Below are 25,414 nucleotides of genomic sequence, written 5' to 3' on the forward strand. Positions count from 1 at the left end.
TTTTATTTCCATCTCAGAGATAATATATACTGAAAACTCAGATGAGTTGTTATGAATTCTGCATAGTTTTGAAACAAGACAAAGCTTGTTTGAAATGTGCCCTTGTTTGTATCAGATGGAGTATTTGAAGCACATCTACAATTAAAAATGTTGTAGAAGTTACATATGTTTGGAGGGTAGGGACATAAATATGTTATGGAAACAAATGCATTGCAACAGTAAAGAGAATTAATGGGTTTATCTGTAGGATGAGACTGTCTTCCAAAATTTGCATGCCTTGAACTTCCCAGAGCAATCATCACAGCAGTGTTTAGATGCCATAGCCTGGCTCTGTTGTTTTGAGCTGCTAAGAATCATCATCTAGTGCACAGAGAAGACAACTGGAGTGCAGGATCCCTAAAAATTCCAGACCTGCTCCTGCCACTGGTCAAACTCTCCTTGAAGTGCAACTGGTGACAGTTTGGGATGTTGCTGAGTTGCTGCTTGGACAGGGCACTCAGCTGGCCCTGCCCCAGCTGTGCTGTCTGGCAGAGGGGAAAAAAAGAGCTAGTAATTTTTACTGAGAACTAATATGTGTTAAATACTAATAGATTAAAGGTGAACTTATGACAATAATTAAACAAAAGGCAAACATCTGGCTCCTTTTTACTGGGTCTAGGTTAATTGACATTGCTCGAAAACTGGATAAAGCTGAGCGTGAGCTGCTCTCCAAGTGTGCCTTCTATTTTAAGAAACTTGACAACCCTGGCTATGCAGCAGAGACCTACATGAAGATTGGTGACCTGAAAGCATTGGTCCATCTCCACGTGGAGACTCAGCGCTGGGAAGAGGTCAGTCGCCCTTCATTTCTGTGTTGGGAACCACTTCTTGCTGTCTCTGTCTGCAAGGAAGGGAGGGGGGGGGGGGGCTGGCTGTCCCACCCCTGCAGTGAGGGGAGAGGCAGGGAGGGAGGTTTCTCTTAGAGGGTGATGCACAGTATTTCAGTTAATGTTGTATGCTCAGTGTTTGCTTGGTGGTGGTTTTGGTTTGGTTGGGGTTTTGTGGGGTTTAGGGTGTTGTGGGTTTTTTTGGTTTCCTGGCTGAATGTTCCTTGGTCTCCCTTGTGAGCACCTTTTCTGCATGTTGAATTGGAGCTGCCCACTTCCTCTGGTAATCCATGCAGTGCTTCTAGTCTGTCAGAAGAAGCAGTAATTAGATAATGGGAACTTCTTTTTTGAATTGTATTATTAATAATGTGGACATGCCCCAGTGAGAACACCACACACATAGTGCGGATCTGATGACTCTGTGGGGTCAGTGTGGGCCCCACTCTGAAACTGGTGAGGTCAAGCTCTGACTTCACTGGGGTTTTGCACAAAAAAAATGGGTCTACCAGTACCGTCCATGTCACAGCTGGGGTCACCATTAATTTTGTTCTTGTTTATTCACATTGAGGTTTTGACACGTGCAGTTTCTTAAGGGAATGTTTTCAAAGTACTGCTACAGTTGACACCCCCTTCTCCACACACATATCCCCCCCTAGCTATATGGTTGCTTTGGAAAACTGCAGACTTAGTCCTTTATAAACTAGTTAGCAAGCTTAGAAACCCAGTCTAAAGTGCATTTACAGTGCTACTTCAATTTATTCAGAAGGTATATTCAGTAATAATACAAATATTTTTGTCTCTTGCTGTGAAATCTGCTACATTTCCTAGATAATAGCTTTCCAGATTCCCTGTTTCAATAACCTGATTGTTACCATGCTTAGCTTCTCTTCTTTTGTTGTGGATTGCTTTTTATTTTAAAATACATTAGTTTCATACTGTAGAAAATATGGATTACACTCTTTATTCTGTTTATGTATATTTTTATTGTGAGTTCACTTAGAGCTAAAGGATTGATCTCATGGAATATTCTAAACCTTTTAACTGTTTAAACCATGCAATATCCTAAAAATGAATTTATTTACCTCAGGCATTTGCTTTGAGTGAAAAGCATCCTGAATTCAAAGATGATGTCTATGTCCCTTATGCTCAGTGGCTGGCAGAGAATGATAGATTTGAAGAAGCCCAAAAAGGTAAGAATATTCCTGCCAGGTTACTGTTCACTTGACATTTACTCCATACTTTTCCAAACTCTCCAGTCTCTATTTTCTCTATATTCAAAATACAGCATCCATCATATAAACCTGAGTGGAAAACATGTAATTTTTCCTTCTGTTTAGGTAGTGTTGGGTTTGTACAAGTTAAATTTCCCTGTTTCTTTAAGAACTTGAATGTATTTTTGTTAGGCTTATCAAATTGCCTTTAAAGAGAACTGTCAACCTTTCATCATGTGGACAGGCTTCAAAATTGCATTCACAAACTGTTGCAGGGCCAAGGAGATGCTGGAGCCAGCTCCATGTGGAGCCAGCACAGGGTTAGTGTGGCTCCAGTTCTGGGGTGCAGCCTGCAGGAGCTCAGATGGTGGCCCTTCCAGCCCTGGCCTGCACAGTGTGTGCCTCAGCAGCAACCTCTGAGCACCTGGTTTTTGGGCTGTTTGGTGGTTTGCACTCTGGGAACATAGGTACATTGTTCTCAGTGTTCCACAAAGCTCTGTGCTGCTGTAGCTCACCCAGCCTCAGTGCCCCGGGACTGGGTGAGCTGGAGATCCCATCAGAGTTTTCCCTGAGCTGGCTGAAGTCAGGGGGCAGTTGTGCTGTGGGGTTGGGGTTCTGGAGGTAGGTCCCCCTATCCCCATTACCCTGCGTGAAGACTGTGTTTGCCAAGTGTCTGTTAACCACATGAGAATTCAGTATCTTTACTGCAGTTTTGAGTGTTGAGACTTGCAGTGTTTAGAGATCACTGTTGTTTGCACAGAGCTCTCATTGTCATAAATTGTGCTTTTCTCTGTATTAAAAAAAAACAAAACAAAAGCAGCCAGTGTTGCACAAAGCCAATGAGCTGCATGGCTGCTGAGACACTGCAAAAGCCCCAGGATGCCCTCAGATGCTCCTCGTGTTTCATTAGTGTCGCTGCTTTCAAGGAGAAAAATACCAGCGTGTAATCCTTTTCATCCTGCCCTGGATAGACTCTGTGATACTGGCTGAATAGACTGCTCTTAATTTAAAAACATTAATTTCAGCTAATTGATATAATCGCACTGTAAAATCCTCTTTGTTTTGGCCTTCCTTGCAGCGTTTCACAAGGCTGGCAGGCAGGGGGAGGCTGTGAGAGTGCTGGAGCAGCTCACCCACAACGCCGTGGCTGAAAGCCGCTTCAACGACGCAGCCTATTATTACTGGATGCTTTCCATGCAGTGCTTAGAGATGGCCCAAGGTGAGGAACTCGGAGGAGGTTTCCATTTGTTACCTTCTCGTGCATGTAGTCAAGCAGTTACTGAACTGGGACTGCCCTGCTGCAGCTGCCTCACTCCTGTGTGGCTTTGGTCTTGCTTGGGTTTTTTTAAAGCTATGGCTTGTGCTATTTTTGTAGTCCCCCTGGTGTTCCCACGTGCTTATTTAAAGCAAATAAGCAAACAGCAACACCAGCATGCACAGGCCTCCTGAATCTGACTGGAATCAACTTTGTGTCTCCTGGGACTGTGTATCCTCACGCTAACTAGAGAAATGATTGGAGGGTTAAAGTACTATTAAATAAAGGAGGGTAAAATAAATCTAATATTTGAACATAGGTTGGAGAGGGACTTTACAAATTGCTTCTGCCAACAGAGATAAAACTGATTGTTTGTTAGGGATCGTCTTGTCTTCTGAATGTATTTCACTGGGTGAGAGGGGGAGCCACTAGTTAATAGGTGTCATTTAGTCATGAATACAAAAGATTGCTAATACTGCCTTTTGCCTGGCGCTGCTAAGTGCCATTTTTTGTGTTCAGCTGATGCATGATAGTGTTAATCTGTTATCACTCGGGTATTTTATAGAGATGAAAACTTACCTAGTTGACTTAGTAGCATATTTAATATTCATTAAACAAATACTTTGAAATCTATTTTATTCGTAAGCTCTGAAGTTATGGGTGAGTTTCCCAGTGATGCACACCTATTTTCTGCCTATAACTACGTTGTAGCCTCTATGTTAAACCATTGCCTCAACTCCTTTGTGTTTTATCATGCTTGTTTTAGACCAGAAACTTGCTCAGAAAGATGGCAGGTCTGTACAACATGTGGTTTGCACAGATAGGTGAGACACACCTGAACTGGCACATACTCATGGAAGTGCTGCAGCTGGAGTAATGAGGTGCTGTTTTCTTCCAAATGAGTCTCATAGACTCATCTTGGAGACTTACACGAATGCTTTGCCTCCTGCAGAGAATGAACAACAGAAGGCTGAGATGTTACAGAAGTTTCATCACTTCCAGCATTTGGCAGAAGTTTACCACGTCTATCACTCCATTCACAGATACACTGTAAGGTTCTCGCTGTAGAAGTTGTGTGTTTGCTTCCTGAGCAGCTTGCTTTTGGGAGTCCAGAAATAACTAGGGATAATCAATGACTGTTCAAGCACTCAAATATTGACTGTAGGTTAGTGATACTGTATAGTAACTTTTTAATTTACTTAACTTTACTTCATTATACAGCCTTCTGCTGTACTGTGGAAGAACTTCTGTTGTCTTAGTTCCCAACAGCTGCAGTGCAGTTCTGCCAGATCTGTTCTTGTCTCAAGTGTGAGCAGAAAATGTAATGAGACTGACTTCCCAGCCCCTCTAGTTATGTTGGGATGGTTCCACAGTGGCCTGAGCCTCTGGTCCTGCACAGGCTGCAGTCCCTTCACCATGGGAAACCAGGAGGATTGAACAGGAGAAGGCAGCCTAGCTGAGGGGTGGTTCCCTGGGATACATGTGTCAGTCATGTGTAAAATACTCCAAACTGATGAGCAGTCATGAGGACTCCTGCTACTTCCAGCAGTATAGTAATGTTGCTGCCACTGTTGGTGAGAGTATCTTTTGTAAAACGTTTGAGAAGCTTTGATCTGTGCCCTTGCCCCAGAAGGTAGAGGTCTCTGCTGGTCAGGCCACTTCAGAGCTTGCAGTGGGGGAGACTCTACACTTGCTGGCCAGGATGCCCTCAGTTTTAAATGGTCTGGTAAAGGTTCTGTTTGAGTCCCATGGATCTCTTCCTCTCTTTTTCTGCATGTAGCAGGCATGAGCTTTAGTGATAAAGACATGCAAAATCCACTTGCCATACTCTGTTAGCACCTCCTCTTTTTACAGCTGAGAGAAGCGGTTCTTGAAATGCTGTGACACTGCGTGGAACGAGTTGTTGGTTTTCCAGCTTAGAAATATGTCTGTTTTTAATACTGCAGGAGGAGCCTTTCAGTTCCCACTTGCCTGAAACCCTCTTCAATATTTCCAGGTTCCTGCTTCACAGCTTAACAAAGGAGACTCCCGTGGGGATCTCAAAAGTGTATCCTTCCCATACAATACAAAATCCTGAAATTATCTTGTGAGATACATGAAAAGGAATAATTGATGCTGATCCACAATTCAGAGATCTCCTGTAGGGTGTCTTCAGTTTCAGCTGTTGGGTATAGTTAATGGAAACTGACTTTTCTCCCTAAGGAAATATTCAAAACATTGTGTGTTTAACTGAACTACTTTTTTAATAGTCTTGTAGACCTGTACAAATCAACTGACATGTAATTCTGCAAACCACCCACCCCATCTAGTGTATCACCTTTGTCAGAGAAGCAGGCTCTAGGGTAGCAGTCACTGCAACAGGTTGTTGGCTCTCAGTCTTGACAGTGTTGTTGCAAGGAGACTGAACTGAGACAGGAGAGGGGAAACCAGGAGCTTTTCCTTCACAGGAGGCTGGTGTAGCTGTGTAGTGTCTGTCAGGCTGACATTTGCACAGCTTTGTTAGTGCCTGTTGCATCTTTGGAGAGCACTTCATAAACGCTCTGTGTGAAACCTGTGGAAATGCACCTGTCTGTCAAAGATAACAAGCAGGGTCACTTGATGCCACAGGGAGGCCTGATTTTCTTGTTTCACTTCATTTATGGCTTTGGATGTCATGTTGGCTTTCCTTTTCATAACTGCCTCACTTAAAAAGGTGTCATATTTCATAAAATCCTTCATAACGTGCCTTGCCATCAGTAGCTTTCTAAGCAGCAGTTGCTGCTACACACCAGTGAAGGGGAAAAGCAAAGCTTGGACAGTGACCCAGAGCCTAGGCTTTATTTGCAGTGGGATAGTGTGTGGTTGGTTGGTGTCAGTGGGCTGCTGGTGGTGAAAATGTTTTAAAATTATTGATATTTTGTACATGGAGTCAGAACACTTAACCAAAGCAGTGTTCATGTAGGGACAGTTCCTTACCTTGCTAATAATTGTCCACAGACACTTTGATGGTCCTTCCACACTTGTTTCTAGATGGAGTTATGTAAATTGATCTCTCTTGTTAGTCTGTTTCAAGTGCTGGTGTTGGATATACTTCATTGTAGACTCCTCTGATTAGGAGGTGTATTGCATTTTTTCCTAAATGCCATATGTGTTTTTATTCCTTAATTAAAATATAGCAATACATTATTTGCTCTGGCAAAACAGAGTAAAGCTCTGGGTGCATATAAGCTGGCTCGTCATGCCTATGACAAGCTCCAGGGACTGCAGATCCCAGCCAGGTTCCAGAAATCCATTGAGCTGGGCAGCCTGACAATCCGATCCAAGCCATTCCATGACAGTGAAGTAAGTTGTAATGTGGTTCATGTTAATTATTAATATATGGCCTAATCCAAGAATCTGTATGCACAAAAAAATCTGAAATGCATTATGCATAGCCCTGTGATATAATTACATTTCTGCTGGGAACACAGTCCTTTTATTGTTAGGCTTCAGGTCAGACTTCCTTTTGCTCCCGAGAACAAATTAAAATCAGTCCTTTCTGTTCTGGGCAGCTCCCACCCTCCCTCTCCTCTCTTGCATCCACCTTCCTCTCTGCCTATTAATTCTTTCGAGCCTTTTTCTCTCCCATCCACATGCAATTACTCCAGTCTTTGTCTGTCTCTCCAGCTGGAGGTCCCTTTCTTTTGTGCCACTTCTAGCACCCCTTTTCTCCTCCCCCTATCCCTGGAATGACCTTCCTTCCTTAACTCTTATTTTAGCACTTTTTCTTCTTTAACTGAAGTCTGACTTTCTGCAGTGCTCTATAAAGCCATGTCTCATGGAGTTCTCACTAAAAATAAATTGTATTGTGCAAGTGAACATGCACCTGGGCACTGAAAGAATGGAAACACAATCTTAAGAACTGCCTAAAATAACTGTGCTCTTGAAGAGAGGTGAATTAATTGGAGAACTTAAATTTGACCAAACCTTAGAGCAAAAAAAACTTTCAGTAACCTTCTCTTCGACTTCTTCTATCACTGCCTATTTAATGTGGAATTCTGCTTCTGTTACTGCAAAGGCAAGGTGAAAATTTAATTCTTGTAATGGCGAAGACAGCTATTTTAATGTGAAAACTTACTGTTTTATTAAAAAGGGGAAGCATTTTCAGATGTGAAAGGATCTGATTTCACAGCAGTATTTCTCCAGATTAGTGCTGATGTGATATCAGTGGTGTAAGCCGGAGGAGCCCGCATGTAATTGAAAACAAAGAGCTCGGGGTTGATGATTACCGTGCTCTGGATGTGTCTTTGCAGGAGCTGGTGCCCTTGTGCTACAGGTGCTCCACCAACAACCCCCTGCTGAACAACCTGGGGAACGTCTGCATTAACTGCAGGCAGCCCTTCGTCTTCTCCGCCTCCTCCTACGGTGCGTTGGGACATCGCCCCTGGGCGTGCTCTTCAGCTAGAGAAACCTTAACTGAGTCGATTAGTGCTGCGTTTGTTCTCTCTGCAATGTTTCTTGGGCAGACAAACGTTTCCCCTTAGTGTTGTGAGATTTAGCTGCGTGGCTGCCTCTTGTCCCAGGATTCCATGGCAGGAGAGCAGCAGCAGAAGTGCTGCTGTAGAAGACACTGAATGTATGCAGTGTTTAATTAACACAGATACAATCTGTGAGAAGCTGAGGGGGTTTGGGGTTGGTTTTGTTTTATTTAACTTGCTTTATGAGAACGTGTGGGCCAGAACACCACCGTCATAGAAGCCCAGAGGGTGTTAATTTTTAAAGGGGCACAGTATCTTCTCTGAGTTACCAAAGGGCAGATGCTCTTGCTTCTCGCACCCCTTTAGAAGTTCTGCACCTGGTGGAGTTCTACCTGGAAGATGGCATCACAGATGAAGAAGCTGTAGCTCTCATTGATCTTGAAGCTCCAAGGACAAATACAAGAGAGAATAAATGGCAAGAGACCATGAGTGACCGTATCCTTTTGATTAAAATTGTTTTCCAGTCCTTTTATTAGGGGAAAAAAAGCAACAATTTTGAGAAATTTTCTCCCCATAGCTTTAATTTTTTTTTGTCATATAACTGATGTGAGTACAATTGCATTATTTTTCCTTTTCAAGTTTGAATAACAACTAAAGCGATGTTTTAACTAAATCTAATAGTTTCATTAAGCTTTTTAATCAGGAAAATTTGTTTCTAATAATGTAAAGTATTTCTTTTTAACAATGGAACACCATGCTTTTCCTATTCTGTTGTTACTGCTTTCTGTAAAGAATGGGGAGAATCTGAAGAGTGTTACCACTTCGAGTAACAGCTTGCTGCAGAGGCTGCCTTCCCTTAGCCAAGGGAAGCCAGCACGGACCTTCCCCATAACCATTCCTGTTGGAATCTGGTTTGTAATGCTTTGGCATCCAGAGCTCCCAGTTACGGGGGGGGGGGACACACACACAGAACATGAGGTGCAGAGGAATGCTCACGAAAACACAATCTCTGACTAAAGCTGCTCCATGTGTAATTGAAAGACGCTTCCTTTGCTTTTTGTCGTCCGTCGGAAGGGGCAGAGAGGAAGAGCAGGCATGATGTCATGCTTGGTTGTGGCCAGCTTTGCCATCAGCAGCTGCAGTGATGAATCTCCCCAGTCACAGCAGCCCTTCTTCAGCTCCTTCTGTGAGAATCCAGGCCCTGCAGTGCCCTGACACTCTGGACCAGTGCGGGGACCAGCCCTGCTGCTGTGCCTCAGTCACTGAGGGCTGGCTGCTCACAAGTTATAGAACAGTTCCTTCCTTAAGAAATGCATCCAGATGCACAGAGCTTGAGGCTTGATGACAGCACGGATATTACTGAAGAAGATGATCCCTTTATAGCAAAACTGAGCTTTGAGGTAAGAGCCTTTCCTGTATGTTCCATTTGTTTCTTTCTGCCTACCAACAGAAAGTTTTAACTTCTAATCCATGCAGCTCTTCTCGTGAATGTGTTACAAGGACACGAGAGAGATACAAAGCAGGGGGCTGGAAGAGAGGGATGGAACTTGAGAGGGAAAGGGATTTACCAGTTAACAAAAAAAACCCCAAACCAAACACAGAAACCCAGCAAAAAAAAAACAAAACCAAAAACCCAACCCCAAAGAACTCCTAAAATCACACACAAATACACATCCCCAATCCACAAAACAGCAAAGATCTTAAGTCAACATTAAATATTCATGGAATTTAGTTTTATCATTGAAAAATGTTACAATAGGGCTGTCCCCCGGGGTGTTTGTGTCTGGTCAATATACCTGTAAACCAGTCATTACTGAGGTTTTAATGAAGGCTCTGGCATGGGTGTTATTTACAAGGAATTGTGTTGAAATGACTAATGGAAGCTCACGGAGGCCAGGCTAGATGTGGCTGGATGGTGCTGTTGCTGCAGGTATTGATAAAACTGTGAACTTGGTGGGACTGGACTCGGCCCAGTTCTAGATTAGATATTTCTACTGGATTTTTCTTGGCTTTTTGCAAGATCTGACAGTGCCTGTCTCTCCCTGCAGCAGGGGGGCTCGGGGTTCGTGCCGGTGGTGGTGACCCGCGCCGTGCTGCAGTCCATGAGCCGCCGCGACGTGCTGGTCAAGCGCTGGCCCAGGCCCCTGCGCTGGCAGTACTACCGCTCCCTGCTGCCCGAGGCCTCCATCACCATGTGTCCCTCCTGCTTCCAGGTAGTGTTTCCATCGACAGGTTTAAAACAACCAAAAAGTCCTACTGAGAACCCTGTGGCTGAAACAATTCTAGTCATTGAAACCTGATACTTTAAAATGTATTCAACAAGCTCCTGAATGATGTCAAGACAGAGAAGGCAGTGAAAACCCAAAGCAGAGCACTGAGATACACAGAGCAACAGCTGCCTTCTGAAAACCTGGAGGTAGCTGAATTTGAAAGGTTGCACTGACAGCAAGCCAGAGCCTGTAGAGCAAACCTTGGCTGAACAACAAATGCTGATTTGTATTTATTTCTTTTTGCTCTGTCTCTCTCAGCTTGGCTTAGCAGAGAAAATCAGTAACTATGTTAGCTCGTGGCTCAATCCCTCTCCTTCACCTCTCAGGAATGGCTTTTTGAAATACTGGAGTTCAGTTATGTTTGCTTACAAAGAAACTGTCTCATTTTTGTCCTTTCTGCAAAAGCAGTGAGTGGGTTTGTGCCTGTTGAGCAGTGTTGGCAGTGGTTGTGACATGCCTGCTCTGTTCCACTTTGTAGCAATTGAAAGCAGGAGGACCAATTCTCTTGGAATGCACCTTCAGAATATCTGTGCCATAGAGAAGCCCTTGAGCTCAGTTTGCATTTTCTTTGAGCTGGTCACAGGCTAACTTGTCCCTCAATCTGTTCCTAATTAACAGATGTTTCACACAGAAGACTATGAGCTTCTCGTACTCCAGCATAACTGTTGTCCGTTCTGTCGACGGAGAATAGATGAGTCAAACCAATGAAGAAAAACAGTCTTGCACTTCAACTGACAGACTTCCCTGTTGGCTTGGCAAAACACTTCTTAGATCCAGAGTTTTCCAAACAACTTAGTTAAGTCATCTTGTTCCAGTTTGCACACAGGAGTGGAACTGAGTTGCAGGAATGTAACATTTTTTTAATGACAATGTCTGTTTGTGAACATCCTCTACATTTCCCAGGCAAGCAGCTGAACTGCCACAGCTTTTTACTGGAACATTTCTATGGTCAAGTTCAGCCTTGAAGTAATAGTTTTTACTCCAACTTGTGTTATGACTTAATTTCCTCCTTAATATGTAGCTGTTATTCACAGATCTTCAAATAAATGGGACTGGTTTTTTCTACTCTTTGTCTTGGGAGTTTGCAATAATCCTGCTTCCTCTGAGCTTGTATTTTTTCTTTCTATTCCATGTAGGCAAGAACAGTACTAGAGTTTAGAGCTCTTAAATTATGATCTGAAGAGTTACACTGAGCTTGACATCAGGGAGCATCTCTCACAGCCACACATGGTGGAGGGGGATGAATTTCTTCATCTGTGTAGAATTCACTCTTGTTAAATCCAAATGCCAGGTTGTGCACGGAAGGACACGTTCCGTGTTATCCAGGGTGCACAGACAGAAGGACCTCCACTGCCTGCTGCCACCTGGGTGACCTGGTAACCTTAGCCTGTTTACCGCTCCTGAAAGGAACAGCAGTGACCTGACCTGGGGACTAAACTGAGCACAGTTGCACGCTTTTAAAGGTGTCGGGGTGTGAGGCAGGAACACCAGAGCAGCTGCAGGCTTGTAGTCAGGCAGTGGTTTCCCACATCACCTGAAGCTGTTGTGATCCAAGCATACCTGTGTGGCATGGGCTGCAGGCCTGTATGAGCTCAAGGAGTGTTTCTGAGCAGTATTTCCCCACCATCATTTCAGTCCAGAGCCATGGGCAAACAATGTGTAGAGGTGAGAGGAGATGGAGCCGCTGCTTTCTACTTCAGCCTCTCCCTGAGGCTGAGGGGATGTTAGTGATGCAACTGCTCAGCCAGACATGGTGGGTCAGTCCCAGGCAGCAGCTGGACCTCCTGCAGTAGTTTGCTCACTCCCCAGTTCCTGCAGGATTGGGGAGTCCCTGCCGAAGAGCAGAAGCAAAGCAGCTCGTGGGTTGAGATAAAAACAGTGCAATAGGTGAAGCAAAGCTGTGAGAGAAAGCAAAGCAATGAGGAATTCACTCACTGCTTCCCCATGGCAGGCAGATGTCCAGCCTGCTTCCTGGAGAGCAGGGCCTCAGCATGAGGAAGGGATACTCGGAAAGGCAAAGACCACAAACACAGCATCCTTCCTCCTTTCCCTGAGCTTTTATTGCTGAGCTCATCTGGTGTGGAATCCCCTTTGGCCAGCTTTCCTGGCTCTGTCCCCTCCCTTCTTCTTGCCTGCCTCTGGCTTATTGCTGCCAGAGATAGAGTAGGCGAAAGAGAACCTGGGTGCTGTGGAAGCACTGCTGAGCTGTGCTAGTGACACGGGTTTGGACACAGATCCAAAGCAGCACCACATGGCTGCTGCTAGGGAAGTTAACTCCATCCCAGCCAGACCCAGCCCACCACTGTACTCGGGGTAGTTGAGTCTCTTGAGGATGGTCCTCGAGGAGTTCTTCCACAGCAGGAGAGTTTGTGTGTGTAACCAGCTGGGCTGGGTTTGAGCTGGGAAGTGATAAGGTCTCTTGACTTAAATCCAGTATAAATTGCGCCCATGTTACCATGAGCTCTATTGTTGTTATGACATCCTGTCTGTCACAGCCTCCCTTTGTTGTGAGTGGGAAATTATGTTCAGCTTTCCTGTCTGCAGCTCCTGGCTGAGGTGGTTGGGTGCTGGTAAAGCAGCTACCATATAAACAGCACTTTGCACATGGCACTTGAGATGTCCTGTCTCCTTGAGGTCCTCCTGAGTGACCCTCTGCAATGGCACTGCAGGCTTTCCGAGTCCCTCAGTGGTTCCTCACAAAGTTTGGTTAATTCACCACTTGAAAAACATTCTGTTCTAATTACTGCTTGTCTGCTTTTTGACTCATCTGTCACTGTTTGCAATGAAGACGTAGTGACTGACACGGATAAACAATGCTGGTTGGGATGGGAGCCAGGATGGAATTCGGCTCGTTCTCCCGGAACTGAGCTGGCTTTGCAGAGCTAGTGGGAATGGAGAATTATAAAAATAAATGTATAGGGATTGCCATGACAGAAACAAAATGGATCAAGCAAGGGAGCTTTTTTTCTTCTTTTTAGTGAACACAGTCTAGGTTTGAAGTGTTTTGGGCTTTTCTGGGCAGAAACATACTTGACCCATCTTGTGCGCTGTGGAGATGTTCTAGTTCAGACTGCCCGTGCCACAGAAAGGCTGGGTCACTCCATGGTGAGGAGTCCCTGGACACACAAGAAGTCCCCCCATGGTCCATTTGTCAGAAGCTGCTGTGGGGGGTTGACCAGCAGTGTCCCTCCCCCTGCCTGCTGGCCTGCCCCGTGACGCATGGGCCTGAGCCCCCGCTGAGCTCAGCACCAGCTTGTTGCATCAGAGCTTAGGGTGGCATATTTATGTCTTGGGAGATAAAGCTGTAATCCCTCTTGGGTGCAAGTATGAAAGCGGCATTTGCAGTGAGTGGCACTGCTCTGGCCTTGGCAACACGTGTGAAAAGTTAATGGAGAGAGACTTAGTATGAGGGGAGAGTGTGAGGACGTGGTGTTCCCACCCTAGCATGAAGGAGGACTGTGGCCGCCCAGGATGACTGTGGCCTGTCTTTGGGCACGAGGGTCTCCTTGGTCCCTAGTGCCAGCGCTTTGGCTCCTTTAGACCTTCCCCACTTGGACTGAAGGTTTTCCAGCTTGGCCTCTTCTTTAACAAGAGTACAGAGCTTTGGAGTTTTTGCATTTAAACTTTTTGCATGTGCTAAACTAACCCATGGGGAACACTGGTAAAACTTGGGCCAGGGCTGAAGAGAGTTGATTAGGGCCAAGAGGACATGATCTTCTGCCTGCCTTGTGCCCATGAGCTCCAGCAGCTCTGGCACAGCCTCCTGTACCAGATGAGGCTCTTGGTTCCCCATCCTCTGTTCCTGGCTGCACCTGCTGCTCAGCTCAGCCCCTGGCTCAGCCAGAGCAGGGAGGGGAGGTGCTCAGGTCCCCACCAGCCTCTGTCCCCTGTCAAGGGGCAGAGCAGACAGTCCTTGCCTGGCCTCCATGGTAGAATCAGCTGGTACCTGCCTGCCCGCTGGAGTGACTGTGCATGAGAAAGGTGATAAACAGTGGGTAGAAAAGATGGGGAAAATAGCTTTGGGGCTTGAAATATTATTTGTGATGGTGTGAACTATAGGGAAACACCTTATCCAGAAAAGAGAGCCTTTGCAGTTGGCTTCATTGTGCTCACTCTGGTGTACAGATTGTCCCATTGCCTCTGAAAAATTAAGAAAACGCAGTGTCCCACTGGGTTGCTGGGTGGCACAAAGAACATCTCAAGCACAACTGAGTGCATTGAGTGGGAAGGCAGCAAGACATGGAGGACATGGGAGGCTCCAACAAGGGCTTTCCCTATGGAGTTTGATGATTCTGCAAGGTTTTGGGGAGGCCAAAGATGCCTGTCAACCACTGTATGAAGTCAAGTGTTGGCCTCAGCTCAGACCCTGCCTTCAGGGCCTTGTCCAGCAGCGGTGGACGGAATGAGCACCCTTGCGGAATGGTACCTGTCCAGAACAGATGGACTAGGTTATTAATTGGGTCTTGCCAATGTAATTGTCATGACCTGAACCAAACCCAAATAGTACAGCTGGAAACCTGCCAGCAGGGTCAGGGTTTCAATGGTGTTGAGACCTCCCAGGCCAAATCCAGTAGCAGAAAAAGAGGTGGCTGAGACCATGTGGAAGAAGGGCTGATGGTGCTAATGCTGCCTGAGAGCCCCCTTCTGCAGTCTCCCATGGGGAATGGTGGTCATGGTGGGGACAGCTCTCCAGTGGGGACTAGCTGTTGTCGTGGACCTGCTTTGCCTTTGTAAGAATGGGCCTGGGACTGCTCTGTCACTGGCAAACCACACCACTCCTGCCCAGGCCAGCAGCCATCTGCAGCCCCCAGACCCACAGCTGTGGGGTTCTGAACTGCAAACTTCCCTCCCGTTAGCTGCTGCCTGGTTTGGGGCCCCTGGTGAGAGGTGTGGTGCAGAGCTCCCTCTTCTTTATCTGACCACGAGCTGTGGTTTCCAACAGTGACAGTGAGGGCCAGGAACAGGTGTCACCTTGATACCTTCCCAGGAAAGCCACTTACCCCCGGATGATTATGATTAATAATTCTGTAAGCCCTAATCGCGCTGACTCCGATGCCCAGAGCTTACCCCAAGGGGCACTTTATAAGGGGCACCCTGCAGAGCTGACTGTAGCCACTTCCCCGGGTGACAGCGAGGGCTGAGAGGTGGCAGGAGTCCCGCTTCAGAAGCCGCCCCCCGCACTCAAAAAACCCACCCCTGAGGAAGAGGCACCTCACGAACCGCAACCATGAATGGCACAGAAGGCCAAGACTTCTACATACCCATGTCCAACAAGACAGGGGTGGTGAGGAGCCCCTTCGAGTACCCCCAGTACTACCTGGCTGAGCCCTGGAAGTTCTCGGCACTGGCTGCCTACATGTTCATGCTGATCCTGCTCGGGTTCCCCATCAACTTCCTCACCCTGTACGTCACCATCCAGCATAAGAAGCTCCGGACACCTCTAAACTACATCCTTCTGAACCTGGCAGTTGCCGACCTCTTCATGGTCCTTGGAGGCTTCACAACCACCATGTACACCTCGATGAACGGGTACTTTGTCTTTGGAGTAACAGGGTGCTACATCGAGGGCTTCTTTGCTACACTGGGTGGTGAGTTTTCCAAACTTTCAAAAATCTTCCACCAGGAATTGCTGCAGGTCTTATGAGGGGAAGGGAGGATGCTGAGATGATCTTGGAAAACATGGTATCTGGAAGGTCCTTGGCCTGCTGCTGATGTGGGCCGGGGCAGTTGCAGTGTTTCAGGGTGGGAGGTGAATAAACTGAAACGATTTTATTTTTTTTACCTTATTTTGGTAGCCACCTGCTCAGTATCCTGAGAACAACAGTGCAGCAATGAAAAGCAACCAGTAGCAGATTTTGCAGTTGTTGGATTTGCACATCTTTTTGGCTTGCTTTCTGACTTGAGAGGTGACAAATTTGTTCCTCCTGTTCTGAGGAGCTGAGTCTGGCTCTGATGTGGTGTGTGGTGGTGCAGGGCAGCAAGGCTGGCTCTCCTCCCCATGCCAGCCGGGCTTGGACTGAAACAGATGTTAAACAAAAATCTTGTGTCTAAAAATGCCCTTCTCTGCTCAGCACAGCCTTCAGCCACAGGCAACTGTTTCAGTCCTTGTGGCACAAGTTTCCTGGGAAGCTGTGGGTAGTGAGGGGAAATCCTGGAATGACAGGCACTCACTGCATCCCAGAGTGGGGCTGTAGGCCTGTAGGTGCAGGTGCTGTCCTGGATGAGTGGCAGGATCCAGCCACAGATCACAGACAACGGCAGCAGAGTGGTTAGAGTGGGTCAGCACAGCGAGGAAGTGTCTCCTCCTGCCTTCCTGCTGTGTCTGCGCTCGGCCTTGGTTCATTTTGATTTTCAAAACCTGTTGCCAGGAGTCTGGGGAGGCCTCGTGCTGGCATCAGCGCGATTTTCTCCTCCTGTTGCTGCAGTCCCTGTGTCCCTCTCTCTCCCCGGTGCAGGTGAAATTGCTCTCTGGTCGCTGGTTGTCCTGGCTATCGAAAGATACGTAGTGGTCTGCAAGCCCATGAGCAACTTCCGCTTCGGGGAGAACCACGCCATCATGGGGGTGGCCTTCTCCTGGGTCATGGCCCTGGCCTGCGCGGCCCCCCCGCTCTTCGGCTGGTCCAGGTGGGAGGCGGCAGGGCCGGGGCTGGCAGGGCCGGGGCCTCCAGCCGCTCTGCTCCGCTGGGTGCCGACCAGCCGGGCTCTCCCCGCAGGTACATCCCCGAGGGCATGCAGTGCTCGTGTGGGATCGACTACTACACGCTGAAGCCGGAGATCAACAACGAGTCTTTCGTCATCTACATGTTCGTGGTTCACTTCATGATCCCGCTGACCGTCATCTTCTTCTGCTACGGGAACCTGGTCTGCACTGTCAAGGAGGTGGGTGCCTGCCAGTGGTGGTGGGACAGGGCCCACCCGCATCCCCAGTGCTAGGGGCTCCAGGCTGGGGACAGAAGGGCCCCAGGGGCAGGCTGGCCCTCCATGAAGGGGGAAGAAAGCAAACTGCAGACGTGCAGCTCAGCCACCCCACGCCCTGACCGCAGGCCCCGTGCTGGTGCAGCCCTCCCCAGCTCCATCACATTTCCATTCCCTTCTCCCCGCAGGCTGCCGCCCAGCAGCAAGAGTCTGCCACCACCCAGAAGGCAGAGAAAGAAGTGACCCGCATGGTCGTCATCATGGTCATCTCCTTCCTGATCTGCTGGGTGCCCTATGCCAGTGTTGCTTTCTACATCTTCACCAACCAGGGGTCAGACTTCGGGCCCATCTTCATGACCATCCCGGCGTTCTTTGCCAAGAGCTCTGCCATCTACAACCCTGTGATTTACATCGTCATGAACAAACAGGTAACTGGCAGGATGCCCTGCAATCTCCTTTGTTGTGTTTTGCTTTCAACAGCTTGCAAGGAGCTACAGCACCTTGAGGTACCAGTGGGTCAGGCAGGGAGTTGGTTTCTAGGTGATCTTGTTCTGGCAACTGTGCAGCTCATCCCTGCTGTCACATAAATTCCATACACACGTTCCCGTCTGGAGTTACTCAGGTGCTGGTTCGGTGGAAGAGCTGGGGCTGCACCAGCCCCAGCCCAAAGCAGCAGGCAGGGCAGGCAGCAGGGAAGGAGGCTCCACCAGGATCGTGTCTCCCGCCCTGCAGAGGTGGGGGCTGCCCAGCAGCTCTGCCGGGCTCCCGCCCCCCTCACCCTGGGCTTCCCTCTCTTCTAGTTCCGTAACTGCATGATCACAACCCTTTGCTGCGGCAAGAACCCGCTAGGCGACGAGGACACGTCTGCTGGCAAGACAGAGACCTCCTCGGTCTCCACCAGCCAGGTCTCCCCCGCGTAGTCCCGCCGGGGCTCGGGGCGCGGCGCCCCGGGGCAGGAACCGAGCCCCGCGCGGCGGGCTCCTCTCTCCTGGCACTAGGAACCCTGGGAACAAGGCTGGAAATGTGTATACACGTTTTGTAATTAAAATGCAAAGGCTTAGCTCCTCCACTGGCGTAAATCCGTGCTTTCTGTTGGCCTGCTCCCCCCGCTCCGAGCCCCGGCCCGCCCTGCCCACCCCGGCAGCGCGGCGGGCGCTGGCTCTGTCCTGCCTGTGCCGAGGGGGCCGGGGCACCTCCCGGCTCTGCCGCTCCCTGCCAGGTGCCCCAGCCCCGCCAGGTGCCCCAGCCCTGCCCTGCTCCGACGCGTCGGAAGCCCTGAAAGCTACCGTGACCCCTCCGGGGGAACGGGATGGGGCAGCGGTGCTCAGAGGCCGCGGTGCTGCAGAGGCGGTGGCTGCGCAGGGAGCAGCAGGGCCTGGCAGCACAACACAGCACCGCACCGCACCGCACCGCACCGCACAGCACCGCACAGCGCGGCGCAGCCACGCGTGCCCACCCGCGGAGCCACCGGTGTTCGCTCCTGCGGGTCCCCGCGCAGCAACGTGCACAGGGTGTTCGCAGCCCCGCTCGACGTGCCCCCGCAACCCTTCCCCGCAGTCCCGCCGTCATCCTTAGCCACCTCCGGGCCGCCGCGCCGGGGCCGTACCCCGAGGCAGTCCCGGTCCTCCCGTGCACCGCCGGTTCCGCGGCAGGCGGTTCGGCACCAGCCCTAGCAGGGGGGTTCGGCACCAGCCAGGCGGGGGTTCGGCCGTGCCTGTCCTTGCGGGGACGGGTCGGTGCCCGCGCAGCTTCCCCCTCGGTGTAGCAGGAGCATATGGCTCAGAGACGTCGGCATATGTTTTAAGCACTACAAGATGGCACATTGCAATTGTAGCAGTGTTCTTCATTTTTATTTTTAGCTCAGTTATACAAATAAGATGTTTTTCTTGCTGTTCAGTGTTATCAGCATTTAAAACTATTTTTGTACATTATTATCCTCTCTGATTTCTAATCCTATGCACCTTTGCAAGGTCTAATAGGGAATGTATAGAACCCACGCGAGTTAAACCTTTAATAAAGAGCAATTTGCAAGTACAATTCTCTCATTATTTTTTTTATTGATACTTCTGCATATTCAGTGAAATCTAAAGATTAGAGGTTTATGAATAATTCAGTGTTTAGGCTGATGTCTGATTCATGTACCTCAAATGTGGGAGCTGGTTTTGGAGGGAAGAGGAGGAAGGATTCGGTGTTTTCTTGCTGTCGGTGGGGCTGTGCTCCACAGGAGCCCTGGGCTGCTTGGCACGGGTTGGGATCCCCCTGCCAGCCCGGGAGAGTGCTGGAGGCACCACAGAGCTGGCTAGATCCAGGAGGAGGTGGTTGGAAGTGAGGCACCTACCCCGCCATGGTGCCAGCCCCTGCAGCCTTCCCAGTGTCCCCACCAGACCCTTCCAGGGGAATTCAGAAATGGACTGAGAATGGAGCAGGAAACAGCCCAACAGTGCTGGTCTGAGGGGAGCTGGGCATGCAGGTTCCCAGCACTGGGTACTTTTTCCAGCACTTTGCTCCAGGCCTGACTCCTGCTGGCACCTCAGTCCCTGCCAGAATCTGTCCCTGGGCTCAGCAGGCAGGCACAGACCTTGACAAAGGTGATCCTGGCAGGATCCAGGAGAAGGGAGCTGACACACCACAACAGCACGTTGGGGATGGGTGCCATGTGGGCCCCACATGGCAGGCTGGCTCCCTCTGTGCCCCACAGCAAGCCACCATCCCAGCACTCCACCACCAGTAGGTGCCTTTTCCCTGCACGTTCAGGGCAATCACCCCACAAACCTCCTCTCACCTCACCACATATCCTCTGCTCAGATGTGCCCCTTCTCCCTCCAGCCCCTTGCAAAGCTTTGGCAAAGGGCAATCAGCTTCCCAGCCACCTGCTCCCACTGGGGCAGCAACTGGAGCAATTAGCAGCTGCCAACCAGCCCCAGCAGTTTGGGTGCTAATCAGATAAATTAGCTGGGAGAGAATTGAGCCTGTGAGCAGAGCTGGGGCTGTTTGGGCTTGGAGTGTTTGGCTGGTGTGCTCAGGAGTGTGTGTGCTGCTATGGAACCTCAGCTAGGTAAGGGGCTTGCTGGGTCCTGTGGGGCTTGGGCTCTGGCTCAGCTTGGGCTGTGCTGGCTGTGACCTCTGTGGGGCTGCAGGGATGAGCAGGGTGATGGCTGCTTGGCTTCAGGAGGACTTTGAAGCCCTGGGGGCTGTGAGCACCTCTGGGCTGGTCCTGGTCCCAGGAGGTGCCTCTGGCTTTCCCAGGAGCTGCAGCAGCGGGCACAGCCCCGCTGCCAGGTCTGCTGGCCCGGGGCCGGCGCCGTCCGCACCCCCCCACCCTGCAAATGGTCATGGAGGCGCTGCGGGCCCAGGACCAGAGGAAGGGCTCCTCGGTCGTCGCCATCAAGAGGTTCATCCTGGCCAAGTACCCCACCGTGGACCCCGTCCGCCTCAAGTACCTGCTGAAGCAGGCGCTGAGCAAGGGGCTGAGCTGTGGGGACCTGGTGCGGCCCCACAACTCCTCTGCCATGGGGGCCACTGGCCGCTTCAAGGTGAGCGGGGGCTGCCGGCCCCAGAGCGGCGGGCTGGGGCTGCGGGGCTGCCTGCCCTCCCTCCATCCCCTCTCTCTCCCCAGCTGGCACCTGAGAAGCTGCACCACAAGAAGCCACCGGGCCAGGTGGATCCGGATGGAAGACAGGCCCCGAGGCTGGGACAGAAAGGAGCCCCCAAGGTCCCCCAGGCCCCTGCGGTGGGAGCAGGGCAGCAAGGTAAAGGCGGTGGTGCCGCCCGGGGCTGCCTGGCCCCTGGAGGGGCCCCTGCCTGGGCTCATCCACTTGTCCCTTTTCCCTCAGGTGCTGCGAAGGGGAAGCAGGCAGCAGTGAAACCGAAGCCGAGGGCCAAGCCTGCGGAGGTGAGTAGTGCCTGAGGTGGGGTGGGGGGACCCCGGCACGGCAGAGCCTGAGGTGCTGTCTCCCCCCAGCCCCAGCAGGCAGCAGCGAAGCCCAGGAGCCATGGAGCAAAGACCCTGCCCGCAGCCAGCCGCCCCAGGGGCCCCGGCAAAAGGCGCCTGGGGCCCCCCGTGGATCTGGCCGCCAAGGATGCAGGAGAGGGCAATGGTGACAGTGACAGCTCTGCAGGTGCTGCAGCCAAGGGACCCCGAAAGGTGCCTGCGGGAAAAAGCAAGGGGAAGGCACCCAACAGAGCACAACAGGATGCCCCCAAGGTGAAGGGGGGTCAAGGCAAGGCAAGGAAGCCCCTGGCAGCCCCAGGAGCCAGCCAGGAGAAGGCAGGGCTGCGGAAGGCAGCCCCCACCCAGGGGGGCAAGAAGGGCCCGTAGGGGACCAGGCAGCCCCCAGCCCTGCTTCCAGATGGGCTCCAGCCCTTGAGGTCTGTGTTGGTTTTTAGTCCCCAGGACAGGTTTTAACTGTGTTCACATCCTGCTAATAAAGCTTCTTCACTCCCCTCATGACATGGTGTGTGTGCTGCCCTGCAGGTGGGTACGTGCCCCCTGCTCCCACCCCTGGGGGTGTCAGCCTGCTGCCCTCCCACTTGCCCTTGTGCTAAAGCCTGGCTGAGCTGGGATTACTGCAGTGCTAGGGCAGCAAGACTGGGCACATGCCATGGGCAAGGGTCCCTAGCGCCAGGGGAGCTGCCTGTGCTCTGGCACGGTAAGAGGAAATATTAGTATTTTAGGGCTCAAAAAATAATATGGGGTGTTTGCTGTAGACTGCAGCATTGCTGGTGTTCCCATTACCTATCTTTGGCACAGTGCTCACCTCTAAACCAGTCTTGCTCACTCCTGTGGGTCAATGTATGAACACTTTGATTTAATAGCTTCAGTTGCCTGACTTTCTCTTGCTTTGCACAGAACAGAGCCCTTCTGAAGGTCAGCCTGATAATGCAAAGGGTTACAGTTCTCCTGGGCAGGAGAAAATAAGTGGAAGTAAAACTCTCTTCCTAAAGAGGATTTTGCTAATCTTCAGCTGGCCTTGCCAGTGCCCTCCAAGGCTCCTGGCCTTGCTTTAGGGCTTAAGCAAAAGCTGAGCAAACTAACTTCTCTTTAAACTTCAGCCTTGGCTATGTTGATCCATTTTTAATGGAACCCAAACTCGTGTTCCCCCCAGGGCTGGGATGGGGGATGCTGCAGTGATCACTGAGCGGAGCTTGCCTGACCCTTTGCTGGTGATTAACCTCACCCAGCATTGCTCACAGGCACGGACATGTCCCTTCTGCAAGGGGACCAGGCAGCAGCTGCCTCCTCTCTCACTAGGCACCCAGTGTGAAACATGAGGCTCTCGCTTTGAGAGGGGCCAAACCATTTAATGGCTGGATTTAGCTTTGCTAAGATTTAGCTTTCTAGTGGGGAAAGAAAATCCCTCTGGTGCCTGGAAAGAGCAGCTTTTCTTGGGGGAGGTGGAAGAGAGAGGGTTTAGCAATGCCACGGTTTTCTGCCACCATGTCGGGTGTCCCCTGCGTGCAGGGGGCCAGCAAGGTCACCACACGGGTTTCAGCACCTGGTTTTATTACAAAGATAAGCTTTTCCAAGAGTCTGCCACTTCCACTACACAGCAGGTAAGGGCACTACACCCACAACATGTGCCAAAGTTAAAAAACATATTACAAAGGGCTTGGGGGTTCCAGGCAACACTCCAAACCCTCAAGCTTCTGCTCTGGTAAAGTTGATCCTTTAAAATGGTTGTAGCAATTTTTTTTATTTTTTTTTTTACACTTTGGAAAAAATTAAATAATAAAGCACTAGGCCCCAATACATGGCCCAGCCACATTACCTGAAGGCAAACTGTATTCACTGTCAACTCACCTGTACCCTTTCCTCCTAACAACATGGGGCTATTGCTCCATGGCCCTTTCCTCACCTCCAGACAAGCTCAACGTTCTCTGCTACCTTGGTCCTTCTCACCCTCACCTTCCCTGTGCTGGGCCTGCCTACATCTCTGGCAGCTATTCACAGTTTCTAAAAGAAAAAAAAAGATTCAAGAATTTTTTGTGAAATCACTTTCAAAATAAAATGTAGCCCAGCTACATTCTTAGAGTTTCTATTCTGAAGCCAAATCTTCAGCAAAAGCATTGAAATCTCTACAGTGTATGTACTTTTTCTGTAGTTCTCTTTTTAAAAAAAGCAACTCTGCTCTTCCCCTTTCTCTCCCCTCCCTCCCCCCCTTTTAACATACTGGATAAAGTCTATCATTTGTTTTAAAATAGATATCTATATACACACACGATTCTGATGTTCCGATTTCCTCAAATGTGGCATTACTGGAAGCGATGGGATGGCGGCCACCTGTCCATGGCAGCGAGTCACCTAGGAGGAATTGTGGTGGACCCAAGTCACTCCACACCAGATTGCATCCGTGCCAGCTGGAGCAGTGCTGGAGGCTCACCTTAGACCCTGCCTGCAGTGAGGTAGTAACTTTTTTCTGTTTTTCTTTGTTGTTTGGCAGTGTGACAGCGTGGTGGCTGTGGCTGGGTTTGGCCTCCAAGGGCAGGCTGCCTGTGCCTGCAGGGGAGTGCTGGCTGCCAGCCCGGGGGCTGCTGCAGCACAGCCCCTGCAGAGGGATGCTGAAGAGGGCTGGAGTGGTCACGGCTCCCCTGCCTGCAGAAGGGAGAAGGGGGCCACCAAGCTGGGACAGGGGCTTGTCCCAGCATGGATGCTGTGGGACAGCAGTGAAACTTCTAGGTCTGTGCAGAGGGACCCTGCTGCTGGCCCCAGCGCAGGGAGGCGTGGAACACTTTCTGTCTTTGCAGCTAGGGGTGCTGGAGCAGCCTGAGCCAGAAGGTGGAGCTGCCAGGGGAGGGGGTCTGCTCCCTTTGCCTTTATGGGCCAAAACAGACTGGGCACAGAGCAAAGCTGTGCCCCCTTGGTTGATCTTGGGTGACAGCCATGGTGGGCTGGGTCTGTACAAGCAGAACAAGTTGCTTTAGGAAGACACTTCTGTAGCACTGGCCTTGTTTTCAGTGGTGATTGCAGGGACACTAGAGCACGTGGGACAGAGGGAGGGAAGATGCTACCTGATGCTTTGCTCTGCATGTGGCTCAAGCCCACTCTGCTGGAGGGCTCTCAGCAGGAGCTGACCCCTCTTGGCATGAGCAGCATTCTGGGGCTGAGCTGGGACAGTGCCACGGATGTGTGTGCAGCCAGTGTGGCAGGGAGCCTGGAGCCCGAGAAGTCCTGTCCCCCATCCACCATGTCTGGTCCTCTGCTTCCAAGCAGCAGCCATGGCTGTGCCCATCTGGCTGAAGGCAGTTGTTAGGGGATATCTGCCTGCCCACTCACTGTAAACGTGTCTGGGAACCTGGGGAAGGGGAACAGCCCTTCCTGCTCTATCTAGCAGTAACGTGCTCCCTCTGGCCCTGCACCAGCTCTCTCTGTGAGGGGATAAAGTGCTTTCACCATGCCCTGGCTACCTGGGAAACAACTGCTTTCTATCGGCCCCAAGTTCCCTGTGTTGCCCAAGTCTCATATGGAGGAGTGGTTAAGTTTACACGTACAGTACAAAAATTAAAAGGCACAAAACTACACAGAATGCAGCAGATAATGAACAGTTGATAGAGTCCCTGGTGTTGGAAAAACAAGGATGTCAGAAGGATGGTGCGGAGGGGCGCTCAGGCGTTGCTCCAATGGCCTTTGCTGTCTCTGCTCGTTACTCCCTGAGGCTCCCCTTCTGCTTTGTCCATTGTTACTGCTTCTGCAGCCCCATGTCTTGCCCTGAGGAACCACAAGCAGGGATGCAGGGAGCTGCTGACCTCTGGTGCTGATCAGAGGGGAGTGGTGAACTGAGCTTGCCACAAGTTTCACGTCTCCATATCTGGTTGCCAACAGCAAATAAATTATGGGTGCCACAGTGCAGACCAGAGGAGTTTTTGGTGCTTGGAAAGGTGTCTCGTGGCTTCTTGTCAGGTGAGGGAGTCCTTTGGCTGTGGGCTAGGCCCACCCCCACCACAAGGTTGGTTTGAGAAGGACCCTGGTGGAGCTCATCCACAGTGTATCCGTGGCTGAAGGCAGGTTCCCTATGGCACTGCAGGGTCACTTCCAGGGCTGCAGTCGGCCTAGGCTTCGCTGCAGCACTCGTAGATGTTATCCTCCATGAGTGCAATCACTTGCTCAAACTTGTGCTGGAGCTGGGTGCGCTTCGTTGTAGGGTTGGCGTCCAGGGCAGCCACAATCTGCAGGAGACACGGGCAGGTGGGGGCTGGGGCAGCGTGGGCAGGGTGCCCACCTGCCAGCCCAGATCCCCCACCCAGCAAACAGGGAGAGCCACCCAGCCCCACAGCCCCTGTGTGTGTCACACACCCCAGCCCCCTCCGGCTGCTCCGGGGCACGGCAGCCCTGCTTCAGCCTGCCAAATGCTGTTAAAATCTGCCTGGAATAGCTGGCCTTCCCTTCCAAGAAGTCATCAGCCAAGGGACAGGAGAGCAGGTGCGTCTGTGTGTGCATGTATTACGTGTGTGCATGGGATTATGC

At 50.5% G+C, this 25,414-nt stretch overlaps 4 protein-coding genes across 6 annotated transcripts in view; 3 read left to right on the forward strand and 1 right to left on the reverse strand.

Annotated features, from left to right (window-relative positions):
* IFT122 (intraflagellar transport 122) overlaps positions 1-11,103 on the forward strand; it is a 30,885-nt gene extending 19,782 nt beyond the window's left edge. For all 3 annotated transcript variants that reach the window (XM_051627338.1, XM_051627339.1, XM_051627340.1), the window contains 11 exons: positions 659-830; positions 1,954-2,056; positions 3,156-3,296; positions 4,285-4,382; positions 5,279-5,379; positions 6,488-6,653; positions 7,604-7,715; positions 8,135-8,263; positions 9,089-9,168; positions 9,817-9,981; positions 10,657-11,103. In XM_051627338.1, the coding sequence (XP_051483298.1) occupies positions 659-830; positions 1,954-2,056; positions 3,156-3,296; positions 4,285-4,382; positions 5,279-5,379; positions 6,488-6,653; positions 7,604-7,715; positions 8,135-8,263; positions 9,089-9,168; positions 9,817-9,981; positions 10,657-10,746 (1,357 nt within the window). In that variant the 3' untranslated portion in view covers positions 10,747-11,103. The remainder of the gene's footprint in view (positions 1-658; positions 831-1,953; positions 2,057-3,155; positions 3,297-4,284; positions 4,383-5,278; positions 5,380-6,487; positions 6,654-7,603; positions 7,716-8,134; positions 8,264-9,088; positions 9,169-9,816; positions 9,982-10,656) is intronic.
* Positions 11,104-15,164: 4,061 nt separating this feature from the next.
* On the forward strand, positions 15,165-17,994 carry RHO (rhodopsin). The gene is made up of 5 exons (XM_051627816.1): positions 15,165-15,626; positions 16,494-16,662; positions 16,752-16,917; positions 17,142-17,381; positions 17,754-17,994. The coding sequence occupies exons 1-5, from the start codon at positions 15,266-15,268 to the stop codon at positions 17,871-17,873; spliced, it is 1,056 nt and encodes a 351-aa protein (XP_051483776.1). The 5' UTR covers positions 15,165-15,265; the 3' UTR covers positions 17,874-17,994.
* A 1,998-nt stretch (positions 17,995-19,992) lies between these two features.
* On the forward strand, positions 19,993-21,271 carry LOC127388418 (protein B4). Its single transcript, XM_051627889.1, has 5 exons — positions 19,993-20,008; positions 20,203-20,486; positions 20,570-20,702; positions 20,787-20,845; positions 20,915-21,271. Exons 1-5 carry the CDS (start codon positions 19,993-19,995, stop codon positions 21,269-21,271), a joined length of 849 nt encoding a protein of 282 aa, XP_051483849.1.
* Positions 21,272-22,439: 1,168 nt separating this feature from the next.
* Positions 22,440-25,414, reverse strand: part of PLXND1 (plexin D1) — a 69,234-nt gene continuing 66,259 nt past the window's right edge. The window contains exon 36 of the mRNA XM_051627580.1: positions 22,440-25,116. Within this exon, the coding sequence (XP_051483540.1) occupies positions 25,000-25,116 (117 nt within the window). The 3' untranslated portion in view covers positions 22,440-24,999. The remainder of the gene's footprint in view (positions 25,117-25,414) is intronic.

The sequence above is a fragment of the Apus apus genome, chromosome 9, assembly GCF_020740795.1.
Source record: "Apus apus isolate bApuApu2 chromosome 9, bApuApu2.pri.cur, whole genome shotgun sequence".
In the NCBI taxonomy this organism is placed as follows: Eukaryota; Metazoa; Chordata; class Aves; order Apodiformes; family Apodidae; genus Apus; species Apus apus.